Here is a 26,977-nt window from a genome sequence, read left to right as displayed (position 1 = left end):
TCCTCTCCCCAGTGCTGGAGGGATTAGGTGAGTGTGAGTGAGGAGGAGTACAGGGGCCAGCCAGTGGAGACCCTGCCGTGTTCCATATCCCAGCAGGGAGCTGCTGACGGCAAGAAAATAAGTGACGAGGGAGAGACATGGAGGTAGGTAGAGGAGAAGAGGGACTGCCTTCACACCTCATCTGACAAAGCAAAAACAGTCCAATCCAGTCATCATACATCCTTCCTCTGCCTCCGTCTACTCCCTGTGTGTCCATCTCTCAGCACTGTGGGGCCTCAGAGTCATAACCTTAACGGCGAGCGGGAGGGGAAACGAAAAGCATCTGCTTTCTGCATGTCATGGAGACAGGTAAACACTCAGTGCACCAGGTCCCTGACTTTCTCTGCGCCATTTCCCTTTATCACGCCGCTAAATTTAGCGATGACAGAGACATCTGAACTCTAACTCCTACACAGGTTCCCATTGAGTCTTGTGCGGATCTGAAGTTTTAAATGAGTCAAAAGCAGGAACACAAAAGGAAAACATTAAGATGAATTCACCATTTTTGGAGAGGTTTATCAGCAGAGATCCTACCTTATAGGGCAAAAAGGGGAAACTGCTGCTGGTGTTTTTTGCTGCGCTAGTCAACTGGAGCGGATGCTGTTTTTGCTTTCCATCCAGCCTTCATTTTTCACAAGAACACTGCTCTGTGTGAGCATGTGTAGGGCAACAGAAGGGGGGGGGGTCTCCTAGATTAGCTGAAAGAGACAGGTTTCCTTCAGCCCAAATCTGACGGCCTGACTGATGACCATGCGTGGCTTCTTCACTCAGTCAGTGACCCCACACGCAGGGAGTGCTGGTCACAGGAAGGTCAGTCGACTGTGAGAGAATAGGATGGAGGTCAAGTAGAGCGATCGTTCCCTCCCAGCAGACATTAACTCACACTGTAACTGTGGCGAATCTTTTTGTCTGTCTGTCAGAGGGAGGATGGAAGCCAGGACTGTGAAGCTGGACTGATTATCTTTATGGTCAGCAGCCATGGAGGTCAAAAACTCTGGCGGTTTTTGGTTTATTCCCTCTGGCACCCAAGAGCCTTGAGAAAATGAGATTTCACTTGAATTTATGGAGAGTGGCTCACAATCTCCCCCTTTCACCTATTTAAGCAAACATAGAAGAACAGAAAGACGAATATCCTGAGGGAAACGGCATACAAAAGAAAGATGAAGATAGAGTGCCTCGGCTAACAGATACTAAAACTAACTTCAGTCCTACAAAATCCTTCTCTAATAAAGTAATATTTGCATGTTACAATGTCATCATGGTTATTTCTAGTCATTTGTGGCAGTTCGTATTTAATTATTGTGTCATACACTTGTGCTGTTTACTGAATGTAAAAAAAGTTTAGTAATATTTATCAAATATTCACAGTGAATAAGCCAAGGCACAATGAAATTTCATTCATTTTTCTATTTAATTTCAGAACCTAAAATGCTAGCAAAACAACAACACATTTTGTGCAAGTGTGCAACCAGTATTTATACAATTCAATGTCCCTGCAACAGGATATATAAATAGATGGCAACAGGTGTTCTCTATTGTCCTAATGCGTTATAACAAGAGCAACAGTAGCAACAGTTACATAAGCCACCTAACTAATCATGGCTTTGGAGACTTAAGGTCCAGCATTCTGTTTTCATATTCAAAAAAGAATATTCTTATTCTAAGTTATTTCAGCAGAGGGACACAAAACAAAATGTAACGCTATTAGCTTTGCATGCTGTTCAGTAATGGCAAATCCAATCTAAATAACACATTTATGTCTGATCAAGTTATGGAGTAAAGAGCAGGCATACATGGATAAAAAAACTAAGTGGTCATGATCATACTCAAGGAAAAGAATTTTTCTTTGAGCATTCACAAGATGGATGGAGAGCTGGAAATAAAGAAAATAATGTGTATTTGCTTTTTTAATCAGCCGTCTGGAATATATTGAAAAGTCTTGCAATAAATGTTCTTGCAGATAAAGCCTTACATTATGCTCTATTAAATGTTGGACAGAAGTTACATAAAACGGTACGAAAATGAAACACGCAGCCTAATCTACCGTCAAAATCCCCTCTGTTTATAACTTCTAATGCAGTTTATCCTAAAAGACGCACAGGCGCCTGTTTAAAATAACAGACTGGCATTTACTGGTTAAAAAAAAAAAAGAAAAAAAAAAAAAAACAAACACAGGATAATGTTAAGCCATGGCGTTGTTACTTTAACACCAAAATCTTGCACTCCAGGTTGATAATAATGCAAGAAAGGACTCCTGCATGATGACAAATACAAAAAAAATGTAAAAACAACAGGGTGAGGGGCTGTCCAGTTGTCTCTCTGTTTGCTGTCATGTCTTCTCAGACACAAAAACAGTCCTCTTGTCTCTAAAATCCTGAGCACCACCTACACAGCAGCACCCAGTAAACCTCAAATTTATCTGCAGGACCCTAAGCTCTTTGGTGAAGGTGAGTGGTGGCTTGCCCCCCCCGGGAGAAACTGCTGCTTAGAGTAGGTTTCAGTTGCCTCTGTACTTTATGGTAGAGGCAGGGAGGTTGAGGAATAAGTCTACCAGCTGGAGTCCTGAGACCCCTGTAGTCCGTCAGGAAAAAAGGCTCAGAGTGGAGAAAGGAGGACCTCTATCAGGCACAAAAAGTTCTGTTTTTTTTTTTTTTAACAAAAAACAAGCCATTGAGGCTGTCACTCACTCACTAATTTTCTTTAGTTTTGTACTTAAAGTCCCCCTCCACTCTACTCTCTAGTGACTTATTCTGACTATACTGTTTGACTTTCACTGCGCAGAATAATGGATGCGCAGTTTGACACTAGAAGACCATCTTCAGAATCATCCACTGAAGAGCTGTGCTCACCTTAAATCGGCGTTTAACACGTGCACATACGAGACGTTTTGTGACATCAAAATTAGTTTCTAGCCAATCGTGTATACAACTTGCAGACGCGTGTGGTGGAAACTTACATTTACTCATTTGGCAGACGCTTTTATCCAAAGCAATTTACAAGTTGAAGTAGGAGACATATATTTGCATATTCACAGATTCACATATTCACTGAATTTTCAATGAGGGAGAAGGAGTAGATGCTAGATTTTTGTTTTTTTTAAATGGAAAAGATACATCAGACAAAGTATTATTCAAAGCTGAGTATTTTTATATGTCTTAAAAAATGTCTCTCGGGGAACTCTAAATTAAAAAAAAAAAAAACATTTCCAGTTTTCCAAGGTGTTTTCAAAGAAGTGATATAGATAAATAAGGATAGATAAACATAGATGCTAGGAAAAATAATAGAAGATAGATAATAGATAAAGTGATGATATCTTAAAAGGGCTGCTCACATGATAAAACGCTACTTTATTTATAACAAGAATTGATTCTAAATTAAAGTACTTATTTAGATGTTTTCTATAGTTTTGTCTGAGCAGAAATGGCCAAATGAGGGGCCTTGAAAAGTGGCATCAGGTGAATAGTTTCAATTGTCGTTGGGCTTCGGGCTTTGAAGTGAGCTTAAAGGTTTGGTTGGGATCGAAGGCTTCAGACCAGTAAAAACGCATTTATACAGACACACACAAAACAGAACTTTAAAGGATACTATGCATTTGCATCTCACTCCTCGCCATCCTGAGGGAAGGGACAAGCCATTCTTAGAGCTTTCCAGTGTTACTGGGTGCCTCCTAATTAATTAGGAACATGGAGTGGTGAGTCCACCTTATTAATTACTGCTCTAAGCCGGAAAATAATTGGAGCTTCTGAGAAGGTAATTCAAAAGACGAAAGCTCCTTCCAAAAAAATTTCCTTTTGAAGGGAGCAGTTAAAAGGCGCAGGCTTTGGACAGAGACGAGCCCAATTCCAAGGCTTGTCTTTGAAACTAATGAATCACAGTATATCATGGCCTTGCAGCCACAAGGGTAACAAGAAAGGTACAAAGGCTAGAGTTAACCTCAGTGCATCCTTTGCTGGGAAATAAAGTTTGATGGGTCTGAATAAATTTTAGAGCATGGTGTGTGTATGTGTGTGGTTGAATTTTGCTTATGACAGAAAGTTTGTGTACGTTTGTAAGCAAGAAAATAAATAAGCATCGGTATAAGCATGCAGTATAATCAAGTATTGCATCTTTTCATATATGCCTGTTCATGCTGGGGGTTAGTGAGTGGAATGGGCTGCTTCTGCCCTCTCCACAAGGACTTTCACTATAATGCACAGTACATGCCTGCCCATGACTCATTCGCCCACTATCTATCTGTCTATACATCTCTATTTATGATGGGTATGCTTGGCTACTAGGTCAGAGAACAAGCCGATTATGCCCTGACGGGGGATACGAACGGGACCAATTGGCTGTAAGATAATAAGGAGCAAGGCTGTAATTAGATGTCATCTCCATAGTGATATCAGGAGCACAGCAGGAAGAGCACATGCAGTATTTCAAGCTGAAATGCCTTAGTGGATGGAGACGTCAAATCACCAGTTAAATCTTTCCCTCCTCTCTCATGTTGTGCTCTTCTTTATCCACATGTTCTCACTCCGGCTCTACAATGAGGGGATGTAAAGATGCTGGGATTGCTGGTATCTACGGGAACAAAATACTTAACGGGATCTCAGCAAGAGGAAGCTTTTTATTTTTATGAATCATTAGTTAATCATCAGAGAATGGCTGACTAGTGTTGATCAAGAAGAATGACCATTATTGAGTTTTGATTATGAATTAAAATCACATTCACAATTCATAACAAGTGTTGAAAGTTTAAAACTAAGATTTGAGAGTATCTAATTCTTTGTACTTTGTATTGTTGGTGTGTTACATGACACTTTGATAAAAGGTCTAAAACTTAATACCAGTTTCTGAACTCGCATTACTGACATTTAACATATTACATTCAGAGATTTAAATCTACTCCAGGTATACACTCTTTTCACAAAAGAAATATTTGAAACCAAAAACAATGCATCTGAAAAAACTGGTCCAGGTCAGAGCTAACTTGGGTCAACCAATCATGTGCATTGCAATGAACTAATAAAACAACTAATGATCTGAGATTTCACCTGAAACATGATTTTATCGGTCAAACGTCGCATCAGTCAATACAAGAATTGACCATCAAAGAAAAGAGCTGCAGCAGAGAAAAGTGTATTGAATGTGTGCAAGGCATGATCAGAAACACTATCATGCAAAAATGATGATGTAGTTATTACCTACATTCAAACTTGTAATAAACACATTTTAAGCTGTTCAAATTGAGTAAGCTTTTCATCTTGTTTTATTTATGACTTGACTTAACTTGGGGAATGATTTGACACACCCCTGGTCTCAAACCTGGCTTAATGACAAGAGGAAGGATTTGATACACATGGGTGTCTTTGGGTTTGACGTTCCTTAAACAATCTGTGTGTGGCTCAGCAGCCGAGGACAATAACTCTACAAAAGGAGGTCAGCGATGTCTTTTTTTCCAGCAAGGACTGGTTATTTGTGCGGCGTCTTTAGCCTTCTGTTAGCGCAGTTCCCTGGAGAGGCTGTTTCCTGTCCATGTTTTCAGTGAGACACGAGGATATCTTAATTGAGAGAAGCAACAGGTCACAGGCCAGAATCAGTCAGTTTGAGATATGGAGTTAAATAACATCCCTAAAACCAAATACGCAAACTGGGACAAATTGTGTCTGGATACTGTCCAGGCTGAATTTTATTGTCCTTCCGAACACTAGAGAGATAGAAACAAGTTTGCAGCCAGGCCTTTCACTTCAGGAAACATATCCTCTGCCTGCCCTTTGTCCAGGGAAAAGGCCAGATAAAAGTGTGTGCATATGTGCATCTGTGTGTGCTCCTTTGTGTCTGTTTGTCTTGCAGGACGAAAGGTTCAAAAAGATGGATAACCAACCCCTTAGGCCTCTTATGCTTAAAGCTAAACAACATGATAAGCAGGGAGAAACCCCAAGTGCAGGCAATCAAGAACATCCTCCACCCAGCTGGGCAGCCCCAGGACTCCTTTCAGTGATCCTCCAGTCCATTAGAAACGGAAACATGGATGGAGAGCATGCTGCCTGCTCGTCTTGGGAATAATCCTGACATGCCTGGAGGCCTCCCATTGAAAGCCACAAAGCAGTAGCAGTTGCTAGAACAGCTTGGTCAAGAGCGCTGCCATACCCACTAGTCTAGATATGCACAAACCTCAGGGTTTCTCTCCCCCAATCGAGGCAAGAAACTGAATACATGGAAAAAAGAAATGAATACATTTATATGAAATGGTAAATGGATGTATAATTATATATATATGATGTTGAATGGTGTGCATCTAGGAGAGCATGAGTGGCATTGTTGGGCAAACACTGGGATGGAGCTAGTTAGATGTTTGATGTGCATTTTACATAAAACAACTGAAATTACATTAATTTAAATTTAAATTTTCACTTGCAGGAATTGCATTTTATTATTTTTACCTCCATGTTGATAACATCGAATCATTACAGTAGTTAATGATTAAAAATACATATCTTACAAAAATACAGGTGGCTTAAAATCAAGGTACTGTCTATAACAATTAACATAAAAGAAAAGCATGTGTTGACTATTTCCCATGAGGCCCCAATTGATAATGACCATAATAAAGAGAATGCCCTTTATGTTGTGACGTCGTGTTTATGCTCACAAAAATGTATGTGAAAAGTTGATTTGATGTGATACTGAAAAAATTGTAATCTAAAGCACTTGGATGACAGTATCGACCCAAGCAATGTTTTTATTGCAGTTTTTGAATCTGAAGAAACAGCAGTTCATGGTTGCATAAAAATGGTAGTATTTTTCACATGGAGAGGACCTTGATCTTCCACGCAGCCATGTTTTGAACCATAATTTGGAGTGCCAGTTCACATGGTTGACATGTTGCTCCAGGCAACAGGCGCCCTTTCCGTCCTAACAACAGGCTGCTGTTAAAGGGTGGCCGGGGATGTTGTAGGAATATCTGAGGCCTATGTCTCCTGCTTCCGCAGTCCTCCATGCCAAGGAGCAGGCACACCAAAGATCTGGCTAATAAACACTTTTTGGACTATGAAGAATAGTTTTCATCATGTTACAGGCTTTCCAAATCTCATCGGTGCCACTGACACTGCACAGTTCACCATCAGTTTGGTAATTTGTTACTAGTAGACATCTATAATAGCCGACATCTTTTCAGATCTACAGATATAGATATAGATAGAAATCTTTCTATGTCTATCTATCTCTCTTTCTCTATATCTCTCTCTATCTCTATCTCTCTCCCTCTCTCTATCTCCATATCTGATATATAAATCTCTTATCTCTCTATTCATCCATCTATCCATCTATCCACACACACGTACACACATATATAGATACAAAAGACAAGGTAACAGTTGCAATATTACACTTACATTGTTATTTTTTGAGCTGGACATTGTCACCTGGGAGGATGCCAAAGAGGAATATGATATCTTGTAACTTACTCTAGTCCATAGTTCATAACTTATTTTGAGAGTATTTGTCTCTGTTAAAGTTACTGATGTAACGTAAACGGGCTGATGGCATGTGACACCTCAGCATGCCGCTGGTGTAAAATGAACTGGAAAGGCAAGAATGTCTGAATTCTCTGTAAGATTATGCTGCTGCTCAGATCTTAGTATTTAAGTTTGCACACATCTGAATGGGTTTCGTTCCCTAAAACTGTTGTCTGGACTTTTTAATAAGAAGTTTGGTTTATTGGGCCAACACGGTTACAACAGGGATCAAGCTGAAGGTTAAACATAAGACCTTCAAATGTCAAAGTTCTAACCTTCGCAATAACTCAGTCACCAAGCCAAAATAACATAATACAGTGACTTAAGAGATGCGTTTTAAATAGTTAGATTGGCTGTTTCTATTGTTTTTGGCCTTTAGTTCAGCTGTTTAATACACTGAGTTAAATAAGGATTAATTAGGTTTTGCAACAAATAGGCAATGGCCTTCCTAGAAAACAGAAACAACAAAAACCTAATTATTTCAAGTTGTTTGCTATAAAACTTTTATGCACCCCAGCCTTCCTGGGCAACCTTTGCTACCCTCTATTACACTGCAGGGGTGATGTGAGTTCAGACACACTGAGGGTGTGTTCACCTCTACATACAGCAGAAATGGTTGTGTTCATCTGTACAGCACACCTCGCTCCTGTTTTGTTGCCAGTGATATTTATTGACAAAGACCTGAGAAAACAAAAATAAATCCAGGGTTTAATTCAAATCATTTCATTCTGGACCAGGTTTTTTTTCCCCTCCTCTACAGATGCCGACTGTGTTTGAACAACTGGATTTCATCGGCAGCCCGCAGCCAGTCTGCCAGCAACCTCAGACAAGAACCTTCAATTCAAGTCAACACAGCAGGTTCAGCTCTGGCTTTGTTGCACTGATCCGCGGAGCAAACTCAATCAATAACACACATCCTCTTCAAGTCCACACGCAATTTTTGATTCGTCTTGTCAAACATGCATGGCATAAAGTAGCTTCTATTTAGATTTTATGAAGCAGTATTTTGACTTACCGCAGATGGGTGTGAGAATCAACCGACAATGGAAATTTAACCCTTGCCAGTAATTAAACATTGTTTTCCAGACTTGCTGCAAGTGTTGAGAGTAAATTCTGACAGATTGGTATTTGGAATGCACAGCGGTTTGTTTGAGTAAAGTCTTTCCATCATGCTCAAGCTCATTAGAAAGATCTTGTACCTCTCCATCGTCTGTTTGTTCCTCTTGGCTCGGGGTTCGAGCTAAACTGTGGACTTCACATTTAATGCTGTTGGACAATGATGACAGCCATGCTGGATGGGGATCGTGTGTTTGATGCATGGGAATGTAAGGTGTTTTTCCACTGCAGCGGATCACAAGGGAAAAGTTTAGTCCTTATTTTGAAATGAAATGTTTTTCCTGTAAGAGAACGTAATTCTGTGCTATAAATGGGGTCGGTGAAAATTTGACAATCTGCATGTCAGCTTTGCAAAATCCCCACCTGTGCAAAGCAGGAATGTTATGTTATTCGACAGGAAGACTGAGTATGATTTCCCATCAAAATATTTTCAAAGTAGGTAAGCCACAGAATTGCGGTCGCTGGTGTTGAGAGCTTTGTCCCACAGTCTGCAGGTGGAATTTACATATATTAAACCTGGAAAACAAGCGAGATTCATGGCGGACTGTGGCATAATAACCCATCCGCTCGCTCTCTCTCTTTCCTTCCATCTCCCTCTTTCGCTCTATCACACAGAAAGCTCCGCTTGTTCCTGGTTGCTCATGTGTGGCAGCAGATCTGGATGGAAAACATATTGCTCCATCAATCACGTCCCATTCTTCTCAGCAAGACACTCGACTCGGAGGCTGTCTGAGTCTGAGGCCACATTCAGTCAAGCCCCTTGCGTAAAAATTCAAAGATGACAAATATTCCACCAAACAGATCCAGAGCAACGTCTCTGTCAAAGTGTACCTATTCCAATAACCTGATCTTTCAAATGATGTTCCCCGTCCTTGACAGTCTCTTGACTGACACTATTTTGATAGTATCTTACTACACAGAGAGCTGGGTGTGTGCTGTGTTCAAACAAAGCCTCCTTCTCCCCTGTGTTATACCAATAGATCAAATGAAAAGATCGAGGGAGAAGAAGGAGGAAGATGTCAGATTTCATCAATGTCTGGCTGATGTATTCAGGAATTTCTGTCTTTCAAGTCTTTGTTTCAGCACACGAAAAGACCAAGGCACAGAGAACACTGCCATGCCTGTGCTAGCAATGCAAGGGAGAAAAACCTCCGTCCTCCCCTCCCTTGGCTGTTATGTGTGACACACGGCTTGGCTACAGCCCGGTTTGTAGCCCCTGGGCAGCGCATATGTCACCCATTTGTACCCTAGAAAGCACTCTGTTCCAAGCTTAGGCCGAGTATGAATGGAGGGAACACTTACTCATTTTTCTCGAGAGCCAAGAGCAGCTGCACACCTTCCGCTTCAATCAGGAGCTTCAGTGATTCAGGGTGACTCTGAAGAGACAACAGACAGGAGGGGGAGATGAGAAAGGTGACTTCTGGAGTCAGGCAGCATTTTGAATGAGGAAAGATGACTTGGGCTGCAACATTAGTTTAAATGTTCAAATTGGTGCAATGTGTGGCCATAAACATGCAAGACCACTGTTTTCAATTGATGAGAGCAGTTGGAAATCTTTATGAAGCTACTTTGTGTCTTAGAACACGAGCAGAGAGAATTAGCTTATGTTTCTGTTCCATCTGACATTAATCCTGCTGAAAGCCGCGACTCTTCGCATCCCCGAGTTACAACACTGACAGACACCGCGTGTCTCTGTTAGAGTCAGATGAAGTGGCACCGATTTGTACATCACTTCTGTCAGTCATGCTGTGCAACAAATGTGGCTGCACATGCGCATGTGCGCATGCACGCAGGCACACACACACACACACCCACACCCACACGTCAACACATAACCTATCTTCCCCTGTGTGCTGCACTCTCACTCAGGCAAAGAAATACAAAAAAAAAAAATCCTCTGTCCTACATTCTCCATATCAGTGGGCTCCCACACACACAAACACATTTCACGCACGTAGTTCAATCCCGGTCAAATGTAGCAAAGAGCGCTGCTCTGGGTTAAGTCATCCGTCACCCCACGTGGAGAAGAATGTCTAGTGGATCATAAGAGGATATGGAAGCAGAACACTTAAGGGTTTAGGCGGTATCATTGCACAAACTAAAAGGGAATAAACTTCCTTCTATTTTCTGTTCACTCAGCTTTCTATATGCATACTTTGACCTCTATCACACTGCCTAATGTTTATGACAACTGCAATTTGTAACTTCAGGGAAAATTTACATACCACCCTGCATGTTTGGGGTTGTTATTAGAAGACTAATATATTCAAATTAGCAGTTTATTTCACCTTCATTGAAGGTATTCCATTGGCTGAACTGAGGTTTTGTTTTCTTTTTCGGGTAATAAGTTCCCAAAGAAACCTTGTGGCACCTTTTCTGTTTGGTTAAGCAAGAAAAAAAATTAATCCACAAATGAACCGACTCAGTAACACAACCCGGAAACTCAAGCTGTGTTTTTAAGTCTGCATGGCCGCCATGTACTTTGTTTTTATAAAGTCTGGGATTACAACACCAAACAGAGCCAAGGGTCCCAGATTTCAAACATTTTGAAATCATTAATGTTCCAGAAAAGCAACTGTCGTTCTAAGATTTTGTACAGCTGTCTGTGCTTGAAATTTACTGAACTGAACACAAAGAGGCAATGACTGTATGTGGTCCTATCTTTAACTTAGCTGACTCTTAGTTCTGACATATGAGCAGGATTCATTACATTAAGACTTACATGCACCATGAATCTTAAGGATAACCTATAATTTGTTGATCCAAGATTTTTACTTCAATTCGCATTACATTTAAACAGAAATGACCAAACTAAGATTAGTTCATTACAGTCTATTGCATTTAACACTGCTGATTAGATATACAGCAATCCAGTCCTAAATTTAAGATGCAAAGTAAAACTTGAGTCTAATTTGTTTTTTTGGCATTTCATTTGGTTGAGATTTAATCCAGGTTTAAATGTTTGTGCAACAGGTTTAACAGTAAACCCTTATTTTGAAAGATTTAAGATTTACCAATAGCTTCTAGAGGCTGGCCCCCACACAACAAAACAAAATGCATACTGACAAGTTTTCTATTCTAAGAGACTTTCCAGCACTGGGGCCAAAAATTTTGATTTTACCCTGAGGGTGCCGTTACACAAAGGGCCATAGGGTAATTGAGATCAAAATGGTTTATCCCCTTGGGAACATGAATGTGTTCAACAAACTCCATGGCAATTTGCTTGTGGGATTATGAAGTACAGCATCGTGTGTGCTTTTGGTGCATGAAGAAAGCTCTGGAGTGTCCAAAATAAGAAGCTTTAGTAGAGGTGGAAATTCTGACCTAATGCTACAGCAAATGTCATAAAAATAAAATTCGACCTGATCGCACTAGACAAAAAATGAAGAGGTCAATAGAATCATTTGGAATAATCTGCAGGGGGACCATGAATTTCAATACCAAAATTCATGACACTATGCTCAGTAGTGTCAAGATACCTGGAGCAGTGTAGGACAGACAAATTAAAGAAGCAGAGCAATCTTCACCTGGGATTTGAGCTGGCTGATTGGTTTCCAGTCTTGTCCAACAAGCTGAAGAGGTACTGTAGTCCCATAGAGTTTCTGCTTTGCTGTTGATCTGTGTTGAACAGTCGTGCTCAAAAGATTTCCTGCAAAAGAAAATATAAATACCACATAAGAGTACAAAGAAAAATTCAAAGTGTTCCCTCCTTTACTCTAAATTCTCTCTGCATCTGTAGAAGCAGACCACGTGCATCTTTGTGGACGCAAAGAACGGGAACAGTTTCTAAACTGGTTTCATACAAAAACAATACTGATAATGAATTCCTCCCCACTATTAAAAGGCCTGAGCCTAGTGTTCATTAGCAACATCAGAACACAGCCTGACAGTACAGATGCCTCTGTAATATACAGTGTCACTTAAACAAAATCACAGTATTTGTATGTGATGGACTTTCTATGTCACAACACACTATTAACGCTCTCTGTAGGTTTTTGTGTTTCATGACTAACAATTGTCTGTGCTGACAAAACGCCATCTCCAGTACATTCTAAACCTTCCTGAACATATGTTCACCTCCCTTTCACTGGCTGTCAGTAGAATGGAGCCCGGCTCCTCTGCCATAAAGACATGAATACAACAGCACTAATCAGCACTCTCAGGCATCAAGCAATGAAAACTGTTAGCCCGTAGTGAAGCCGTAACCGCCCCCTCTGCCACTCAAGCTGCATAAAGCTCAACAGTTCTTCAGGAAGAGGGAGTTTTGAGCAAAGAGGAGCTGGGGTTGCTGCAGCTGCTGTGATAGCTCCTAACATAGGGCTAGTGTCCAGGATGCCGTGCAGGGATTAGAAGTAGCTTTGGGGCATTGTTCCCAGCATGCTTTTATCTCCTCTCTCTCTCTGTTCTGACAGGGTCTTAACGGAGCCTCTGAATGGCCACAATTCTTGAAGCTCTGGTGTGTTGCCAGTCATTTAAGAATATATTTGTCCCCAAATCCAATACTAATGTCCCCGAGCGTGCCGTCGGGAAATGAAGAGGCGGAAAAAAGCCACTATCCTAAATAAACCTACCACTTATAACTGAGACAGAAGCCGAAATCTCTCTAAAAAGTATATCGTGAGCACACAGAGAGGCAGAATGCAATGGTGAGCCACAGTAGGACATTGTCAACGGGGTTCCTGCAGTAATCAGTTCCCCTCAGCGGGCAAGCCATTTCAGAACTTGGGTCTCCTACTAAAACAGCAGGGGTTGTTGGCACCATTTGTTTCAGTGCAAACATCCTAAATCGAATGTTTTCTTGTTTTCTTCCACTGATGCTCCATCGAGCATTTCCAAACAGCAGGGAAACAGATTTAGTTAGAGGGTGATGTCAGTGACTTTGGAGAAGTTATGTGTCTGGTTTGAGCATAATTTATGGTTTGTTTAGAAATTTAAACTTTGTTCCTTCTTAATTTTGAATCGCATTTCGAAGACATATCTATACACAAAACACACTCAAGGGGACACACTCATCACTGACTATTATTGCCAGCAGATTTAAGGTTCTTCCGTCGAGGTTCCCATCCATTCTGTCTCTCACATGACTCACCCAGCTAAATTTGCTGAGTCTGCTTATTATCCAGCCTTAATAACCCAGGTCAGGCATAACGCTCCCCAGCTGAGCTTTGTTCTGGTTCTCCTCTCAGGAAACCACCACTCTGGAGTTCATCACAGAGCCGCTCCAGCTGATAGCAGAGTGCCAGAGGTGACCAGCTAAGCAGTCCTCATCCAGCTCCAGCCTGATGATGAGAAGCAGGCTCCGGCGAGGACGAGACGGCATCACATACACAACAGCGGGAGAAGCATCCTGCCTTCATTAGTCTTAGAAAACCACACCGTCTGGGGGAGGTGGGCATGCTGAGTAAGGGAACGCATGACAACCTCTGAGAAAAATACAGATGGATAAACACAACAGATGAGGGGGAAAACAGAGAGAAGTTGGGACAGATAAAGGTCATGTCCAGATTGAGGTTACCCAGCTAACACACACACACACACACACACACACACACACACACACACACACACACACACACACACAGATGGAACGGCCATCGCTTTTTCTGTGGCAGGCTCCATGTCAACTTTTGAAGATGAGGTTCACAACCATACAGAATTTGGTTCCCTGACTTCAAAGTCCGCAAGTGAATAACTATTTTGTTAATGCGCTGTGCTATGAAGTTTAATTCCCTCTTATAAATGGCATTATATTAGTGGAAATAGTCTGCAGGCTCATTTCTTTTCCACATGCTCGAGAGAGACATTTGGTAAAGTTGGAGCGAGGCGGGGCCGTGGTGTGTGCAGTGTGTAAGTGGCTTTTGTTCACTAGAATGTTATAAGAGCTACCATAAGCATTGAGGGAGCGGTAAAAGTGGGACCAGAACCTGAAGCCTTATTTATATGTTCAATAAAGGAGAGTGTAAACAGAGGTCTTAATAAAGCAGAGTTCTGGCCACGATCAGGTCCCTTTATGCTCCAGTGTACACAAGGAGAGATTGTGCCATTTATATTGCCTTAATAAAGTCGATCCTAGGTGGGAGGATTGTATGTCTGTGTACATGGGAATGTGTGTGTGTGTGTTTGCATTTGGGTGACTGAAATGTGACACAGACTAAATATGACTGAATAAGGCAATAAATTTGGCTTTCCCTAGCACTGTTGTTAAAAAAAAAAAAAAAAAAAAAGATTATGTACTCTATATGTTCAGCCATTGTTTTGTTGTTTTCACACTGTAATACTGTATATAATTGATTTGCTGTAGCTTAAAAAGTGGTGTAGCACATTCACAGTAAGCATTAAGTGGTTTTGCAGGTCAAAAAGGCATCTAGGCATCTAAACTAGGCTAAATCTGATGGAAAAAATTTTAAAAGTCTGAGTCAGTGGTTCCCATCCTGGGGATTGGGACCTCCCAAGGGGTTATAAGATAAATCTGTGGTGTCACAAGATGATGAACAAGATAGGAAAGAAGAAAAAGTATTTCTGCTACAAAAAAATCTTTAGTTTTTCTAAGTTTTCTCAAATCTTTGCCTTTTTCTTGAAAAATGTTTCACGGTTTAACCTCTTCAGGATTAAAAACTACTACACTGAAACAATCTGAAAAAGGAACATCTTTGGTTAATCTGTTCACAGCTCATAAACATATGCAACTTGTGATGAGGGGGTAGGCGTTGCCTGGCCATTAAGGATCACAAAACTAAAAGGCTAGGAACCTGTGGTCTAGGTCGGCGGTTGGGCTTTTTAGTTCGTGACCCCATAAAACAAAGCTTTCTTGTCGCCCATCATCACTGGTTTCATATGTCTGTGTGTTATGAGCAGATCAATCAAAGAGTAATTTTCCCCAGTTTTATGAGGGTAATTTTTAGAGACACGAAGAGTAAATCAAGTCAAGCAATCAAGTAATTCAAGAGAAAAAAAGATTGGAACTACATCAGAAAATAAACAGTATTTTGCACAGAAATGATTTTGTTGCTTTCCTAAATTTGCTCTCTTATCATCTCGCAACCCCTTCGGGGCAGTCTTGGCCCGCGGGTTGGGATTTTGTAGCACACATTCATGGAAAGCAATGACTTGGTGATGTGCATGTCAAGAGATGCCTAAATTAACCCTGGGACTTTTAGATGCCCAGGTAAGATATAACAGTTGCTTCAACAGCATTTCAATTTCTAAGTTTCATTCCATTTTCAACAAAATTTTGGCCTGTTTCAACCTGTCTTGACGTGAAATTCACCAAACGCATTACTTTCTGGGGCAGTGTACAGTTCCCGATGGCTTTTCACAGTGAATCATTTCCTGGTTTTATCAATGTTCCCAAATTAATGCATTTTCCACAGGCTATGGAGCTGCTGGTCCCAGGGAACAGATGAACTTCCTCAGTTCTTTGCAGATCTCAAGACGCCCTTTCTTACTGCTCTTTCACAACTCCAGCCCCTCTCTTTCCCCCACTCACTCTGTTTCACCAAAACAAATCAACAACTGTACAGCTTTATTAAACCCCAGAGCCTGCTTTCTCGCAACCAACCACAACTCACTCCTTGACAGGCAACCATGAAATAATGTATTCATAACACTCTTGCTTTTCCAACATAAATGGCGTGCTGTTCTTTTCATCTGCTCACTTGATGAGGCCGTGCCCCCCCACATGTGAGCAGGTCCTCACTGAGATGGGATACAGGCTACACATGTGTGTAAACATCAATAAGGAGCACCCCTTATCACAGTCACCGCTGCCTGATGGCTGGCAAAAGAAAAGCACACAAGGACACACTCCAAAGTCACTTTGACAGCAATTCTTTCCGATCTTGTAAACATGTTAGATTGAAAAAGAAAAACAACACCTCTGGAAGGAGAGTCTTTGACATGCAAAATATTACAAAAACGAGGGCGGAAGAGACACACTTGAGATTATTCCAGCATTGTTTGACATGTGTGTGGACACTGTTTAGTTGATAGTCAAACCTCTAGGAGGAAATGGGCTTGAATTAAGAGCATGTGGAATTAATTAGGGCAGTGATGAGTTTAAGTTGGACAGTTTCACATAGAACTATGAGCCAACAAAGACAAAAAAGGTATAAATTAAAAAAAAAAAGACATGTCTTTCCCTGGTTCCACATGGAAGTCACTTTTTTCAGCATCTAGTGCATGTATCCACAGATATTTTTATCCAGATGTAGTGGATGGCTTTAATCAGAGTACTGACTGAGTTGGGGACATGATCCAGCAAAGTTTCTGAGCCAAAAGTTGGTTCTGACATCAGCGCATGGGGGGAAAAGTTGGTGAGAGTTTATGGCCATTGTTCATTTAATAATGGGTGATTGACAGGCACTTCACAAACTCAATTTATGGCCAATCAGGGTCGGCAAATTATGCTAATTCACACAGAATAGCGATTGGAATGGAATGATGAATGATACATTGAGAGGAAGACCCATCAAGCAGACACTTTTTCATCAATGACATTGAAGACAAAAGCAATGAACTCCACTGACTCTCCTTATCGTTTTCTCTTCCTCATCTTCTCTTGGCCTGTAACTAGTCATTGTTGACTATCATTTTTTTGATTAATGAACGAATCCTTTATTCTATAGAATGTCAAAAAATATCATCTTGCAAAAGCCCAAGGTCATGTCGTCAAATTGCTTGTTTTGATCAACCAACAGTCTAAACTAATAGTCATTTACTAAGTTAAAATGCCACACCTTTGTTGGTTTAGTGCCTCAAAGGGTGAGGATCTACTACTTTTTCCTGTGGAACAAAACAAGCTGTCTCAAGACGTCACCTGGGAAGTCATCACTTTTTTCTTTATAGACTTAAAAATATATTTAAGAATAATCGGATGATTAATCATTCATGAAAATGGTTGCTAAATCCAGCCCTAAATGAAACAGAAAAAGCAGCAAACTCTCACATTCAAGAAGCAGGCACTTAATGACCTGTTGATCACCTAACCAACTAATCTTCGCCTTGCTCCCTGTAATTTGTTGGTTGAGCAATAATGCAGGGTTCATAGGGATTACAGAGCAAAGGTGAAAAGTGCCTGGTAATCTTGGCTTGACTCCACAGTAAATATCTGACCCAGTTTGGGGACATTATGTCAACACCCTGAGGGTTGCACTAGGAAGCAGAGAAACCTGCAGGTGACATCATGGTAATAGAAATCTGCGCAAACTGGAAAGAGGGTCTACTTAAATAAAACCTAATAAGGTAGCAGTGTGTCAAAAGTCACAGCAGTGAGAGTTGTTAATGGTTGAATTTATTGGCAAATGATTTTTTAGAGCGTATCTACGGTCATAATCAAGCCATGTAACACTGGACTCCCTCTGCTGGTAAATAGCTCTTTTGTGTGCTCGCTCTCTCTCTCGCTCTCGCTCTGTCTGTCTGTCTCTCTCTACGGCCACCGTGTATAGTGAACTCATTTACCGTCACAAAAGCCTGATGTCAGGACACAATTACTCTATGGGAAATAGATGGTCCTGCAGCAAAAAATTTTCCCTGGCTCAGCAGGAGGTTAATGTTGTCCCAGAAACCACTGCCATTACGCCCCCGACGGGTAACACCGTTAAGACCCCCCCCCCCGCTGCAAAGGCTGTGCTCACTGCCCGGCATGGAGCCCCTTTGCCTCAGCAACAGGTCGGAGACGGAGTGCTTCTGGAGCAGAGCTGTGTGAAAGCTTGTAACTCCTTGGAACTCTTGTCATGGGAAGCACATGTCTGGCTCACATTCAAAGCACATAAAAACGAAAAAACAGAACCTCAAACCTTAGCAGAGAGAGAGAGAGAGAGAGAGAGAGAGAGAGAGAGAAAAGCGGGGCCAGCTGCTCTATCATCACACATCTCCATGTCATCACGCAGTATGAAGTGGCAACCGTGTCATTACCTCGGTGGAGACAGCGTCTATAAAAGTCACATAGCGCAAGGATTATTACAAAAACGACCACTGTCAGCGTTTGATAAAACTGGATCAGCTCTGACACAGTTAATTGATTAATCGATTGGTTGATCTTGAGAAAATTATGCAAAAAGCAATTTTAATATTTAAATTCCATTTTCTTAAGTCATTTCATCAAGCAAAAACACAAAACATTAGCTGTTTCTGGCTGTGCAAACACACAGATCCTGAGAGGTGTCTCGATCTAATAATTTGTACTCTCACATTAGTCATTCGTGCTCTCAATTTAATGATTTGTGTTCTCAAAATGGTAAATTGTGCACACTAATTAGTTTTTGTTTTCCCCCAGGACACCTCCCAGACTCCGTGCCACTGCTGAGAATTTGTAATTATTGTAAATTGAGTATGTTTGGTTATTGGACCATTGAGCGCTCGATATTTTATAATACAAAAATCGAGAAATGCTCTTTTCACTCGGTGTTTGACGACCTGAAAACAACCAGCCCAAACTTTGAACGAACTTGGATTGGTCAATGTTCTACTTGAAACTTTCGTCTGTGTGTAGCTGTTTGATGTTTCACTTAAAAATACATCACAGGTCTTCCTGGGGAACATAACTCTGACAGATTCAGACAAAGAAACTGGCAGCAGCAGAACTTCATTTTGGCCAATTGGTTAGAAACTCACCCAGGTAGGAGGTGACCGGTCTTGTTCCTGTTAACACGTCTGACTATTAGGAAATATATTGCGGCTTGTCCCTTCTCATTGCAGAATGCGGAGGTGAAATCTGGGCGGATGGTGTGTGCCAGGCTGGAAGATAGATTATCTGGAGCAAACACATAATTCTGTGTTTCAAATCTCAGTGGAAGACAATGACTGCAAGCACACGTGGAAACTAGTCAAACTGGGGAAAGTTTCCCTTGGCACCTAAAGTGTAGTAGTGTGTTCATCTGGAATTGCAACTGGTTCCTATTCTCTTAATATCATTAGTGCTTAATGCCAACCACACTTTAGCGGTTTTACTGTGTATCAAAAGCTGCCAGAATTTAGTTCTTGAAGAAATATAAAGAGGTAGATGTGGATATGATTTTCAAGTTACAAAAAAGATTAATAAATTAACATGGACAATGTGAAAAGTGCAATTTTAGTTTCCTGTAAATTAAAAATGTGCGACAGACGATGATGTTGGCTAAAACTGCTTCGATATTTATCAAATTCAGCCTCAGTCAAAGAGGTGATTAGGGGTGATTATTAAAAATAGCCTTAAAACTGCACCAATGATTTTTAAAAAAAATATTGACAATGGATCAAATGACAACAAGTTATGTGTTAACGTGTGTTACGTGTTAAGCTAAGATGAGAGTAAATACTGGACTAATATTAACCAGTTGGCAAGAAAGACCTTCACATGAATGCCGACACGTACACCACAACATCTCTCTATGGTTATAATTTGTCAGTGTTGTTTTTGCAGTTTGGTTTACTTCCCCCAAGTGGCCAAAAAAATGTGCTATTGCTTTTTAATTTGGCTTAATTCAGCAAGCGAGCCACATCTTTACACAGAGTTCATTCCCTGTACATTGGAAATGAGATGATGTCGCTCTGTGGGCTGTTGACTCACTCTAATTCATCAGGGACATTACCGCCAAAATATATCAATATACTTGAGAATTCAGCAACATTAAAGCTCCACTTAGACATTTTTTTTTCAAATCCACACAGAATTTTCCACCCAAATCTGCCATCCCCCTCAGATGAGCTTTAGCCTCTGTTAGCTCTTTATTACGTTTAAAAAAAAACAAAAAAACAAAAAAAACACGTTCTATTTATCATTCTGTCTCATCTATTACATTTCCAGTGAGAGATTCAGACGTTCTCAGCAAAAACTCTCTGACAAACCCACTGTACGCTCAGCAGATAAAGTTAGCAACTAGCTACCTTTGAGCTATTTAAAAGGCAAGCATAAAGTCACCAGAAACATGTGTTCAAATGAATGCTAATGTTTCTCCGGGTCTGCTAGAACATACACAACTGTCCGCTAATATGTTACCCATGACAACTTTAAAAAAAAGGTGATAACAGACCTTTTTCACTTTTTCACTTGTCGTAGCAGGAGAAGCACAGGTGAAACTAACAACATTAGCTCAGTTCCATTCCAGTGAACCAGCATGTATTCGTCTCGTTGTGTAGTTCTTACTGTGGCCAGAGAAAACAGCTATCCGGCCTTTTTTAATATATGGTATGGTATGCTAGGCAACCACCATGCAAAATAACATTTTCTTATAGTGAAATGTTAAACATTCATTGTGCTACACCTAATAGCACTGCAAAACGGAACACAAGAACCGACCAGAACAGGTTTATAAACTGTCAGGGATATTTGCGTGAAACACTGATGGGGTGGAACTTGAACTAACCCAGATAGATCTGACACTGACAAGGGATATCCGAGCCAACTGGGCCCTCTGATCAGACGAGAGAGAAGACGCTCTGGGAGAGGCGTGCAGAGCTCAACTGTGACCTGTCTGGGTGTGATAGTCCATTGAGAAAGCCCAGAGGCAGCGTCAGGTTTCAGCTTGTGTGTTAAACTTTTGTTAGGGGGGTCAAATGAGTCCAAAGCGAATTTCGAAGAAATTAATGCAACACATGTGGGGTCAGGCCGCACAAGCAAAGTCTAGCTATTTTCCGCCTCCTATATAAATATCCCCACTGCGGAACACAGCGACTGGTTGATCGATCTGTCTTAATGCAAAACCACAAATTGGCCTGCTCTTCTTACCAGCCTCCTGGGTCTTAAATATCCTGAACAACTCATCTGGAAGATCTGTATCCATTCATACTGAAAAGATACTAAATGCCTCTGACTTGAGATGGGTCACATCATGGTGATAATGTCTCCCTGGGGGAGGACACTGTTTACTAAAGGAATGTTTTACTATGGTCCAAAAATATATTCTAGGCTCAACTTTCATTAGTCTGAGCGTGCAATACGCAGGCTGCATGCAGCGCTCGAGGCAGAGACAGTCATATTGGCTGAAGCAGTGCAGCTGGCTAGTAAATACTGTCTCTCGCTAAGTGTGTTAACCATTGACGGAAATCACTGACAAATGATCCCCAGCTAGGACAGACACATGCACAAGACAAACCGGGAGAAGACGGACAAGAAAGCTCAAGGAGCGGTGTCATGAAATATGTATAAAAACATGACACGGCAAAGAGATCTTTTTTTAGAAGCCTTATTAAATTCTGACACTAAAGACAAAAGTGCACAGTCCGGACACAAAGTAGAGGCTCATAAAAGGGAGCACTGAATGATTCCAACTCATTATGTTTTAACGTGGAGCAGGGCAGTGACTAATTATTTTCAATAATAGAGTAACTGTTTTGTTTGTTTAAAGACATAAGAAGAAGAAGAAAAAAGAGAAGGAAAAATTCCACTCAAGTTTTGACATCTTCAAATTTCTTGTTTTGTCAGTTCAAAGCACATTCAAGTCGAAATGATACGAGAAGACAGAGACAAACAGCAAATCACATCTGAAAGAGTGCATATTAGGCATTTTGAACATCAACTGATGATTTCAGCATTTACAAGAGGTCAGCTATTGCCCTGCATTTCGCACAATTGGATTATTTCCGTCTTCTGAATTTAACCCCCATCTCCTGTGGGTGTTAACAAGCACTTGCTCACACCGCGCCCTCCATCCATTTATCTCAGTCAGCCCGAATTACCCCAAAGCAGGTGAATATCCTGCCAATAGAGATCTGCTCAGACTTTTCACAGCCCCACATGCAAATGAACTGGCAGGGATGGTTTTTGGCGAGTCTGAACCCATGGGAAAGACGCATCAAGGCCAACCTCTGATGATGATGATGAACTGTTGATGAATAAATGAACAACTTCCTCACGCTTCAATCCCAGCTTTACACACTTGCCCTTGCCGGTAATTAATTCCCAGGATTGCACACTGAGTGTCTGGACTGCCGGTGTATTCAGATGTAAAAGTTTTTCGGCAGACTCCCAACACTCAAGTGCAGCTCCTCCGCTCGCCCATGGTTCCTGAAACCGTGTGCAGCGTCCTTGTTGAATCCCATCATGACCGAGATGTCATGAGCCACGAGCCCCAAGGGTTGCAGACACAGTTCGACACAAACACACACACAGACACAAGCACACTCTTACATCACGTTTGAACATTTCCCCAGAGCTCACAAGCAGCTCTTTTTCCACTTGTTGCCATGGTGTGATGAACAAAATAAGCATAGTCAATATACAGGTTTAAAAAAAGAAAAAGAAAAAAAAAAAAAAAGCCACTTGACTTCTTAAGTTCAAACCAACAGTGAGACTTTTATTTTATGTTTGCCACTGAAATAACCCTAGAAATTCCTCCATAATTGAAAAAAAAAAAAAAAAAAAAAATATATATATATATATATATATATATATATATATATATATATATATATATATATATATATATATATATATATGAAGTATGTTTTGAAGTGCCTTGAAAAACTAAAGTATGCTTAAAGCGGCAGCGAAATGCCTGAAGTTGTACCACTGATTACCAAAGAGAGTTTCAGCATCATCAATTACACAGCGTCTCTGCTCCTGTGGAGAGCTCCCGGGGCGGACGGCGAGCTCCAATTCTACGTACCGCGATTCAACGTACAGCTCTGTCGGAGAGAACGAGGGAAAGGCGTGGAATCTAGAAAAGCCCTGCCCGCGCTGGAGGTGTTTCGCTCTACCCAAAGACGTCCTGCACATCTGCGTTAACAAAAGGCTTTCATAAAAACATGATGCACGGGGCAGGCAAACCGCACAGATGCAGACAGGTTCATCTCAAGATAACACATAAAAGCTTCCCGCCTCGTGCGTGCAGGTGAAAGGACTGTCATTCTTGTAAATCTGACGCGAGACAACCGGGGAGGCAATCGGTGTGCCACTTTTTGCGCATGGATCTTTGATCTAGCAGGAAAAGCCAGAGAACTTTGCCCCTTCGTCGCCCCTTACCTTCAGCCGATCTGGAGAGCACGCCGTCGCGCACCAGCAGAGACACAGATAAAGCCTGAAGTGCTGTCAAAATAACAAACTTCAGGCTCCGGCTCCCGGCGTTCATGGTGCCCGGCTGATGCGTGGACGGGACTGGGCTTTCTGTTTTCACTGCAGCGCAACCATCATGCGATCGCAGTCACACAACAGCTGATGTGCAATCGAGCCCCCCCAACACCCCCACCCCACCCCACCCCACCACCCCCCCCCACAAAAAATAAAATGACTTCCTGAAATATGATCAAGTATGCGAGCGGTGCTTTCGGAAATCCCGAGGACAGCTGATTCAAGTCCGCGCGCTTTCCCCATTCAAAGACGTCCAAGTCACAAGCTGCAGCGCGCAAGGAGGGAGGGAGGGGGGAGAAAAAAAAAAAGTGAGAGATGTGAATGAAAACGAGCGACGACAACACCGGCAACATACACAAGACGCTGCCGTCTCGGTCGCCCACCGGAATGACATCAACTCCGGGGCAATTACTTGGCGAGAAGTGTTTGTCTTATGAGCGGGGACCATGTGCTTCAGCGAGACGCTCCGCGGGGTCCTAGAGCCCTCGGCCGCGACCGGTCACCGAAGCGGACGGATTCGCCTTAGCAGAAAACAAAACAAGGTACGACTTCCGGTTCAAAATTTCAAACACATTACCGTTGCGATGCCCTTTGGCAATCACGTTTGAACAGTAAGATTAAAATAAAGAATAGTTTTCAAGGAATATTGGTTAAAAAAAAAAGTTATCTTATCTAAAGTGTGTTGTCTATTATAAGACAGACAGAAAAGCATCATTCAAACTAATCTTGACTCGATGTGCCCCCCCCGGAGCTTTCACTGTGCTTTCCCTGTGAGGTGCAGGGGAAAGCTCGGGGGGGGGAAAGGCTCGTGGGCCACGTGGACATCATTAGGCTCGCTAGATCAAGCCCGACAATGCCCGACAATCGCTGAGTTTCATGTCACTTCAAATTCCAACCGCGGCTGGTCCGACGAAGAAAACATTTTTTTTTTTTTTCGCTGCACCGTCAGAACTTGTGAAGTGTCGTCGCGAAAGCCCTGGTCCGCAGACCCTCGGCCAAGATTCTTCTGTCAAATTACAGATGGAGTTTCACTTTACGGAAGTTCAACTGAGTCCGTATGTCACTGTTATTTAAAAAAAAAAAAAAAAAAGCGTTTTGAAGGGGCAGGACACAGTGCCCGAAACCTAGCGTTTTATTTTGGAGGCAAAGCCATTAATTTCCGGCCTCTCTCTCGTATCCCCTTGTTCAGCTTGACCCGACGAGCTTGATGGACGCACGCATACTGTAGCAGCCCACGCTGGGTGTCAATTTGAATAACATTAGCCTGCACGGCCCTCACACACAGATGTTCTTATGAATACGTGTGTGTGTGTGTGTGGTAGGCAGATTTCCTGAAAGCGTTTTCTTCCCCACGGGAGAAAATTTAAATAATGGCATTTCAGGTAAGATATTTCTCCCAGCATGAAGGTTTAAGTCACAGCAGCACATATTGTTGCCTTACACCATTTGAAATAGGAACCATAGGGTTGCATCCCACTGTCATGATGCTCAGAGGCCCCAGTTTCTCAAAACTTTTTTTTTTTTGTCAGGATCGAATATGAATGGAAATAAAAGAGTATTTCCCTGCATGCTGATTCCACTGGAACTCATCATTCAGCTAAAGGATGACACAGAGAGATGATGCCCTGCTCTTTTTAAGAACCAGGGGGATGCTTGGAGGGTGACGATAAGGCGCAGAGGGTGGCAGGCAGTGAAAGGGGTCTTTCTGTTAGTGTGCCAGGACAGATGGTACTCAATACTAAATCTAAACTTCGTGGAAGTCATTCCATCTCGCCTCTGATGCTTTGTCACTGCAGACTGGAAAATATACAACTTTTTGGCAGTGCCTGGACACACATTTTTCAGTCATATTTAACAAAAAAGAGATCTAAACACAACTCACATAGAAAATACATTTAATTAGATTGAAATATAAAATACATGGTTGAAGTATAAAGAATTCAGTTGTGTTTTATATCAGATTTATTATGCACAGTAAAACCATCTTTCATTATTAGACCAGTGGATAGAATCAGTTACTTAAACCAGGAGAATAAGCTCATCTTTAAGGAGAGAAAACAACACACGCAGTAAATAATGTCTTATTCTTTTTTTTAGTCTAAATTTGCTCATTTTAGAAAGAAGGAAACAATTATAAACCATGGGTGCTGTCATTAATAGACTCCTACTGTCCAAATGCACAACAGATGGATGTGCATTGACGTGACATAAGGTTTACAAAAAATGGTCAGTAGAGATCATCTGTCTTCTCCGAGACATCAGCACAAATTTAGATGGATGAAACAGCTGGGCTATGTAGTAAAATAACGACTAAGAGTAATGAAAAGAGCGCCCGCTCTGTTGTCTATTATTCCAAAAATAAATATTCACACGTCTCACTTTTGATTTATGCCCAGCTCCATCGTGTTGTTGAGCAGCACTCCGAGCACTTTCACTTTGGATCGAAAACACACAAATCTCAATCCGCGAAGGCAGGCCCCATCAAGACACAAAGACAGAGACAAAAGATCCCATTCAAATCGGCACTGTCCATTAACAGGGCATTTCTAGCGCGAAGGGGTTACATTCCTCCATCTTACAGCTAATAGCTGGCGCTGAATAATAGCAGAACACACTCCGGGCTTCTCTCTGCCCATTGGTTGTATAATGAGGACAGCTGAAAACTGTCCTGGATGGGACGGTGGAGCACAATGAATTATCTTGTATTATATCGCCGCTTTAGATCACACAAGATCAGGTGGATGTGGCTTTATTGCGCAGTGAGAGGTCACTCCGCATCCCGTGACATGAAGTGTTCCGGAGGGAAAAAGAAATATGCAATCAAGGGAAAACAAAACAACTGATGAACAGCATACATCGCTGGTTTCCATGTTACATCGAAAGGGTATCAGTCAGTGTGTTCATGAGTCTCAGTGTGATATTCCATGACGACTAAAACGGAGCAGACTCTGGCCATTTTGATGGTCACTGCATACCACAAGGGTGGCAAGGACAGCCAACTCACAGAGGTAAGAATCTGTTTTGCTCAAGAGAAAAACCTTTGCCAATCTTCCAAAAAGCCAAAAAGCAGTTTAACAACGCTCAACACTGTTTTGAAGGTATTTCAAGACAATTCAAAGACCCTACTGCCTATCTGAATTTAAAAATTTCTCACCACTCCATAAAAACAACTATTTTAAACGCATTTAACCTATTAAAAAAAGTTTTACAATCAGGTATGTATCTATTTAAATGAGCAAGGAGAAATGTAACTTTTCCCTTCCATCTTTTTTTGGATTAG

At 41.5% G+C, this 26,977-nt stretch overlaps 1 protein-coding gene across 3 annotated transcripts in view; it reads right to left on the bottom strand.

The window, feature by feature from the left end:
- LOC120794095 (disintegrin and metalloproteinase domain-containing protein 12) overlaps nt 1-23,789 on the bottom strand; it is a 74,659-nt gene extending 50,870 nt beyond the window's left edge. For all 3 annotated transcript variants that reach the window (XM_040134757.1, XM_040134758.1, XM_040134759.1), the window contains exons 1-3: nt 23,593-23,789; nt 12,182-12,303; nt 9,957-10,030 (exon numbers count right to left, since the gene is read on the bottom strand). In XM_040134757.1, coding sequence (XP_039990691.1) covers nt 9,957-10,030; nt 12,182-12,303; nt 23,593-23,698 — 302 coding nt within the window. In that variant the 5' untranslated portion in view covers nt 23,699-23,789. The remainder of the gene's footprint in view (nt 1-9,956; nt 10,031-12,181; nt 12,304-23,592) is intronic.
- Between the last annotated feature and the right edge of the window lie 3,188 nt (nt 23,790-26,977).

This window comes from Xiphias gladius, chromosome 9, assembly GCF_016859285.1.
Source record: "Xiphias gladius isolate SHS-SW01 ecotype Sanya breed wild chromosome 9, ASM1685928v1, whole genome shotgun sequence".
NCBI lineage: Eukaryota > Metazoa > Chordata > Actinopteri > Istiophoriformes > Xiphiidae > Xiphias > Xiphias gladius.
Note: the sequence above shows the minus strand (reverse complement) of the source record. Positions and strands in the feature narration are given on the sequence as shown.